Source organism: Rosa rugosa, chromosome 5, assembly GCF_958449725.1.
Source record: "Rosa rugosa chromosome 5, drRosRugo1.1, whole genome shotgun sequence".
Lineage (NCBI taxonomy): Eukaryota > Viridiplantae > Streptophyta > Magnoliopsida > Rosales > Rosaceae > Rosa > Rosa rugosa.
The window spans coordinates 5,041,831-5,049,024 of NC_084824.1; the positions used below are offsets into that span (position 1 = coordinate 5,041,831).

Below are 7,194 nucleotides of genomic sequence, written 5' to 3' on the forward strand. Positions count from 1 at the left end.
TATTCAAATCACTCGATCATTTAGAAGGACAGCAAGGCAGGCAGCAAAAGAGAGAGGATATCAGGGTATCATACAGTAGATTTACTCAGCTAAGTTTGAGAACAGCCCTAATTTCAAACTGACCTCTTCAATCCCACATCAAGGACCTGGAATCGAATCAGAGGACGTGAATTCCAAATTTTGACTTCAATTCTGATCCTCTAATGATCACTTTTCAGTGCTAACATAATCTCAGATGATGAAGGATCTAGTTCCAAAGTAAGGTCCAGTTTAAAAGAGAAACAGCAATCCATCAAATTCAAATAATATGAGCAAGGGGTTGAAACGAGTGTATCTATATCATAATAAGTTCAGCAACAATGTCCTCGGCCCAAGAATGCCATAGAACTTGAAAAGAATTGTTCCCAAAATGTCCTAGCCCATATATGAAATCTATAATTACTCTACGAAACGTCAGGCCAACACATTTATCCAGAACCAGTGACACTATGCACAAAGATAACACAATGCCAATATCTGAATTACCATTGAAAATCATGTTAATCACGATTCTATACTTTGCGCAAACACGCACTTGATAAAACATGAGCAGACTGGGATGTAATTGATAATGCACTACCCTAAACCACCGCATACAGAATCATCTGAATATATATAGCTCTAGTCTGGTATGTTCACCTAGCTTAAACACAGGTAACAAAAGGGGGACTCAATGGTATGCAAATGCAGATCATCAAAATTTGACTATCATCATTTCCATATACAAATTTCAAGTTAATGACTAGAAGCCTCTGCAATCCAATCGCATCTCAATCAACATAGCATTAAACTCGCCATCACTAACCCTCAACATGTCCCTCAACGGAAGCGAAAAGCCGTGCTCAGCCAACAATCTGTGCCTAGGCTTAATCTTCCCCTCCAAACTAAACGAAAAGTACTGAGGAAACCTCTTGAGCTCCTTCACATCTTTCTTCATCTCTTGCACTAAATACTCGACTTTCGGCATGAAATTGTTGGGTATGCTTAAAGTCAACAGCGCCGGCGACCTTATCACCATGTTGGCCACCTCGGCGTGACTCAGCCCCAGACTCTGCAAATACTCAATCTTGGGCGAAAGGGTACCTCTAACGCTGGAGACCAATAGGACCGTGGTCTGGCACGTCACGCCCTTAAAACCTAGTTGGTGGGTCAGGAACTCCAAGGCGGGTCGGAGTTGGTTGCTGACGTCACAGACGAGGAGCCTGGGGCAGCGGATGATGGACTTGCGGATATCGTGGAAGGGGATATGGGCGTCGTGGAGGAGGAAGTCGAAGACGGGGTAGAGGTGGCAGTGGGGGTCCACGGTGAGGAGCTGGGGGTGCATGTCGAGGATGCGGCCCATGGCGGAGAGCTCGATGCCCATGGAGGAGAGGCAGTGCTCGACGGACTTGACGGAGGAGAGGGGGCAGGAGCGGAAGTCGGGGTTTAGATGGAGGGCTTTTTGGGGATTGACGTTGAGGTGGGTTTCGAGGTAGATGAGCTTTTCGCGGAAGAGGATGCCGGAGTCGGTTGGGTGGTGGTGGTGGAGGGAGAGGGAGGGGTAGATTGGGGAATTGAGAGTTGGGGTGAAGGAGTTGGAAGGGGTTTTGGAGGGTTTAGGAGATGGGGGGGTTAAGGAGGCTTGAGGGAGGAAGAGAGTGTGAGGTCGGAGTGTCATGGTGTGAGGTCGGAGGACGGTCTAGCGCGTACGCGGTGGAAGATCATCATGAGTCATGACCTTTTTTTTATCCAAGGCCCTCCTCCGATCAATTTTTTTGACATACGACACGTCGTCGGAATTATCTCACTTGATCATATGAGTTTTCTATTAAAAACCTTCCCTTCTTTGGTTGGTATGAGGTGTCACAAATCTTGTCAAGACACATCTAGTTAGTGATTTCATGTTATTATCTAATTTGTATCACTCATTTTTTAATCTTATTTGTTTGATTTTTCTTTTTCAAATGTTTGACTCGCCACTTACTTTTGTTTTATAATTCATATACATGAACCAGCATTGACCTTACATCGAATGAGTCAGCAATCATTATCTTATATTAATCGCCATTTAAAAATTCTTTTGAACATGCCAAATGATAAATTATTATGAGGTCTAAAATTGAAGGCTATTCACTTCGTTACGCCTCCATCCAACAACAGAAAAAGAATGTGTCTCCAATAAAAACTAATCTCATTGTAGGATTTACTTCCAAGTAAGTGCCTGGTTTTTGTTTTGCTCATGACCAAGGAACCAAACCAATGGAAACTTTACATCCAAGGAATTACAAGTGAGTAATTTAGTTAAACATGACCATACATTTCCATCTTTGAAATCCATTTCCCACCATTAGGTTGGTTCCTAAAATGACCTCAAAGGACTCCATCTTCTCAATTGAAACAGCACATAGAAACTGGACAAGACCGGAATTTCACAGAATTTAAGCTCCAAAACCCACCGACTATATATTAAACGGCCCGAAACCTCAGAGTACGAGGTTGCTCGGTGACACAGCACGGAGGCCAAGGGCAGAAATTAAAGACAATTGTTTGGTTGGTTTTGGAATTTCCGACGTTCCCGATTCTCCCGCGCTGTTTCGTTTACCGATTTTCGTGGCCACCCGGTCGTGTTATGTAAAGCTATTCGTAAGCTCTCACACACCCTTCTCTCTCTCTCTCTATGGCTTTTGAATAATCAATCTCCTATTGGCTGCCAATCTCTCTGTCCGAGCATTTCAGACGTTTGGATTTTCATTTTCTAATTTTGATTTCCCGGTAAGTTTCCCTTTTTGTGTTTTTTCATCTGATCCTTTTTCCCATTTACTATTTTTTGTTCATGGTTTCTTGGTTTAAGCCCGAATTATCAACAAGTCTCTGATTCTCTAAAGGGGTATTGGATTTTTTTGATCTGTCGGGTTACTTTGTTACCCCTTCTAGCTTCAATTCTCAAATGGAGTTTGGTTAAATTTTGTTTCTTTATATATCATGGCGTATACGATTTTAATCTCTCCGGTTAATTTCTCTGTACGATTGAATTTCTAGCCGGATCGGTTTTGCAAACTTGTCTGTTAATGCTTGATGAATTGTGAGCTAGAATTGTCAATTTTGTGGTGGATTGAATGTCATGAACAACAATATGTATGATTTTGTGGTAGGCTTTTGATTATTTTGGGATTTCGAAGAGGGGAATCACGAGTAAGGAAGGTGCAGAATGGGAAGGGTAAAGCTAAAGATAAAGAGGTTGGAGAATACAAATGGGCGTCAAGCAACTTATGCCAAAAGGAAGCATGGCATCATGAAAAAGGCTAATGAATTATCTATACTATGTGACATAGACATTGTCCTTCTTATGTTTTCCCCGACTGGGAAGCCTTCTTTATGCAGCGGAAAACGCAGGTATGCACATTTCATTCGAAGATTAACAATTTGTAGCATGAAGAGGATTATATAATCACACTAGTCTCTATGATTTCTTTTGGAAGCTATACAGGTTTCTCAGAATAGTTCAGACTTGTTAATCTAAAATCTTTCAGCTATTTGGGTTCCTTATCAAATTGTCTTCATTTCAATACTTACAATGCGGACCTAACAAAGCAAGGACTAAGGAGAAGGATGATTAAATATCTTTTGTACCGACTTCTAGAAGATGTGTGAGAAATAGAAGAGAAAACAATACAACATACCTTCGCATTTTAAATTTTCATGAGTTTTGAATAAGTCATACTGTTGTTCTTAGATGTAGAATAGCTCATATTTACTTGCAATGACCGAGATTGCTGTACATCACATACATGCACCGGCATATACATGATGTCTGTCTATCCTTAATAGCATAATGTTCGATGAGAAATTGAATATCCGCCTCCATCATCAGTGACTTTGTTCTTTTCTTTTTTGTTGTTGTGTTTAGTAGCATTGAAGAGGTTATAGCAAAGTTTTCCCAACTAACTCCACAGGAAAGAGCTAAAAGGTACAAAATATTTTTCACTGAATAAAAAAATCATTACTCCATTTGATCGAAAAGAGAATCCTCTCTAAGTTGCTTTTCTTTGGATTCAAACAGGAAACTGGAAAGCCTTGAAGTAAGTCCCTTGATTCATGCTGTTATCATCCTCTGTTTTTCTTTTTTGGATACGGCATATGTATCACTATTGCTATCTGTTACATAATTTTGTTCTTGTTGAGAGTTTAGGCACTGAAGAAAACATTCAAGAAGTTGGACCATGATGTGAATATACAAGAATTTTTGGGTACGAGGTATGTAGGCCTACAGTACAAGGTTAAAAATGTTTATCAAAAACTTTGTAATGAAAACTAATTTTCCTTTTCTTTTCTTGTTTGTTTCAGTTCTCAAACGGTTGAGGTAGGCATGCAAACCATTATTTTCCAGCATTAATTTTTTTTTTTTCAGACAAGTATCTTGATCTTAACTGTTCATGGTTGCAATTTTTTCCCCCGTCTCATATTATCTCTCTGCACAGGACTTGAGTAACCAATCTAGGTTATTGCAAACCCAACTTTCCGAAATAAAGAAGAGATTAAGGTGAATGCCAGAAAATTTGGGTCTGAGTTGTGTTTTCTGGTTACATTCACTTATATTGCTGTAGAACCCTGTGGTTAATGATCCCGTACTAATGTTATGCAAATCTTGAATTCTGCAGCTGTTGGATGAACCCTGATAAGATCAACAGTGTAGATCAGTTGGGGCAAATGGAAGATTCAATTAGAGAATCGCTTAACCAGATTCGAACACATAAGGTATCATACTGCTCCAGTTGTAGATCTCATTATAAGAAATTTAGCATGCCCTGTTGATATTAGGATTGCTGCTTAACAAGTATAGGGATTCAAACCACAGTATAATAAAAACTTGACACCATTTGACAATATAATGTATAATAACCTGAATATCTTCTTTTTTCATAGTTTCCAAATGCCATCAGATTGTGCTACTTTTACTTGCTTTCATTTACTTCTAGACCTTGTGATACTAGTGCTATGCTATCTATTGGCAGGAAAACTTACAAAAACAACAACTAATGTCATTAGAATGCACCAGTCAGGTAAAGAATTTCTTCTGATTTGAGTAAGCTCTTCTGATGTGTTATTTACATAATTATATGGTCCAAAGATTCAGTTTTTTATAATTCTCATCTTGCAGTTCCAAAATGGATTGCATATACCCTTCAGCATGAGTACTGAGCAACAACTCCAGCCTCTGCCATGGATTCCTAGTAATGAAAACCGGCATATCGTTTTACCAGAGGACCCGAACTTGCTTCCTCATAGGTGAGTTGTCTAAAAGTACATACTAGCATATAAGTTCTCCCAGGAATCCTAAGTTCACAACAAATATTAAAATAGACAAACTAACAGTTGATAAGAAAAGAATATGTATTTAATAACTTGTAACTCTTTACATGGATCTCGTTGGAAAACAAATGTAACTATCTGTATCAATGTCATTTTTTCAGGGATATAGAATGTTCTGCAAGTTCCTCCTTTGGCAGTTACTCTGGTTACCTTGGGACAGGAAAAAGTCCAGAGATTTCCAACTCTGGTCAGGAAAACGGTATTCTAAATGACTTGAGCAGAACTGCGCCACTGAGGCTACAGCTGGGCGGGCAGTTTTCCTCCTACCTTCCATACAATCTCAATATGTTGACCGATACAAAATTTCAACAACCCACAGAAATGAGTCCTCAAGAAAACCCTGTGGAATATCATGTTAATGGAAGCTTTGAAGCTCCTAGACCTGATTTTTTCGCTACCCAGCATAGTTGGGCATCTACATCTGGTCCCTGTGCTGTTACTATGTTTGACGAGCATTTATATTCCCAGGTCAGTTAATCTTGTATCTGGATTTCTTAGTAATTTTTTCTTGCTTGTTACTCTTATGGTAAGCCTATTGACTGATATCTGCCCTTCAATTTGAACTTTTACCTCCTGGAACTGTGTAAATGAAGATGTTACTTCTACCAAAAGATAAATTGTGCTCTTTTTCCTTTAGCTAAAATTAGTTTACTAGTTGTAACCAAAAAAAAAAAAAAAAAGTTTACTGGTGGTGTTAACCTTTTGTTAATATGTGTGGCTGGGGTGCCTTTTTCTCGCATAAAAATTGCCTATTGCGGAATGCTTTTCACATTTTATGACTATAATGTAATTGTTTAGAAGTAAACGGCAAAGTAAATATATTGTTTATTTCCCAACTCTTTCAGTAAGCACTTCTGCATTGTGCTGCTTACCCCATTCTTGTACGCTGTTTTCTGATACAATCTGGAAGTTTACTTTGCTCTACTGTAGTTGAAATCTTATAAACGTATCTTTATTGCTTGACGCAGCAGACAAACTAAGATATCCATGAGTGATTTTGTCGTTCATCCACTGATGGAGTTGCTGCAGCAGTTTGATGAGTGCTTGAGAAATGGAATCATATAAACGGTTTTCAGTTGTTATTTTTTGCCGTGGAAATATAGAAGGCAACCACCAAGCCTTGTCCAGCAGGAGCTCAGTTCAACAACCACATAACGGCCCTGTCATTCGTCAGTAGTCCCTTGCCATAAGGAAAGGATGGTGCTGATGCCTAGGAATGAGGCACCAAACTCTAAAAGTGAGATCATGTGTGTGTTATTATATATAATTATAGGTTCTATAGAGGTTTTTCTTTAGCTGCCTCCCCACTTTTCTTGGCTGCCAAGGTTGCTAGTGGCAGTTTAGAATGCTGCCTTCTCCTTGTTCCCTTTCAGTAATCTGAGCTTTGTAAATAAAAAGTAAATACATATTATATAATATAACAATATATACAATACAAAAAGCATAAACTCATTGGAAAAAAATTTCTACAACTTCCATGTTACTCTCTATATTAGACTGCAAATTGCCAAATTGTTTAATTCATTCCTCCTCAGAAGGATAAGCCTTTCTGGACTTTTCTAGTCTAGTAGGTGGACAAGGACTCATGAGATGCCCAGTGATTCAGGAACTTCCAGCGAAACATGAAAGTTGGGAATGGGTATCCTTGACTCTTCACCATTTAAAATTCACAGCTGAAAAAAAGATTTATTTTATTTTTTATTTTATCCAAGGCAGTGAAGAGGAACTTGGGAGTTGGGATTGGTACCTTGATGAAAAAAATTAACGAAGTGACTAAAGTGAATAACAGAGTTAAAGTTGAGTGAC

At 38.9% G+C, this 7,194-nt stretch overlaps 2 protein-coding genes across 7 annotated transcripts; one reads left to right on the forward strand and one right to left on the reverse strand.

Moving 5' to 3' along the window:
- Positions 1–534: 534 nt before the first annotated feature.
- On the reverse strand, positions 535–1,743 carry LOC133710239 (transcription termination factor MTEF1, chloroplastic). The gene has a single exon (XM_062136261.1). It carries the CDS (start codon positions 1,694–1,696, stop codon positions 782–784), a length of 915 nt encoding a protein of 304 aa, XP_061992245.1. The 5' UTR covers positions 1,697–1,743; the 3' UTR covers positions 535–781.
- A 768-nt stretch (positions 1,744–2,511) lies between these two features.
- Positions 2,512–6,859, forward strand: LOC133710238 (agamous-like MADS-box protein AGL30). Of its 6 annotated transcripts, XM_062136258.1 has the most exons (13): positions 2,522–2,661; positions 2,755–2,790; positions 3,171–3,411; positions 3,926–3,985; positions 4,079–4,097; positions 4,208–4,272; positions 4,363–4,378; positions 4,497–4,558; positions 4,677–4,773; positions 5,031–5,078; positions 5,177–5,304; positions 5,490–5,856; positions 6,357–6,859. In XM_062136258.1, exons 3-13 carry the CDS (start codon positions 3,227–3,229, stop codon positions 6,366–6,368), a joined length of 1,059 nt encoding a protein of 352 aa, XP_061992242.1. In that variant the 5' UTR covers positions 2,522–2,661; positions 2,755–2,790; positions 3,171–3,226; the 3' UTR covers positions 6,369–6,859. The 6 variants fall into 6 exon arrangements, with proteins under 6 accessions (XP_061992240.1, XP_061992242.1, XP_061992241.1 ...); XM_062136256.1 differs by lacking the exon at positions 2,755–2,790 and having other exon boundaries at positions 2,512–2,661; XM_062136257.1 differs by having other exon boundaries at positions 2,655–2,790.
- The last annotated feature ends 335 nt before the right edge of the window (positions 6,860–7,194 follow it).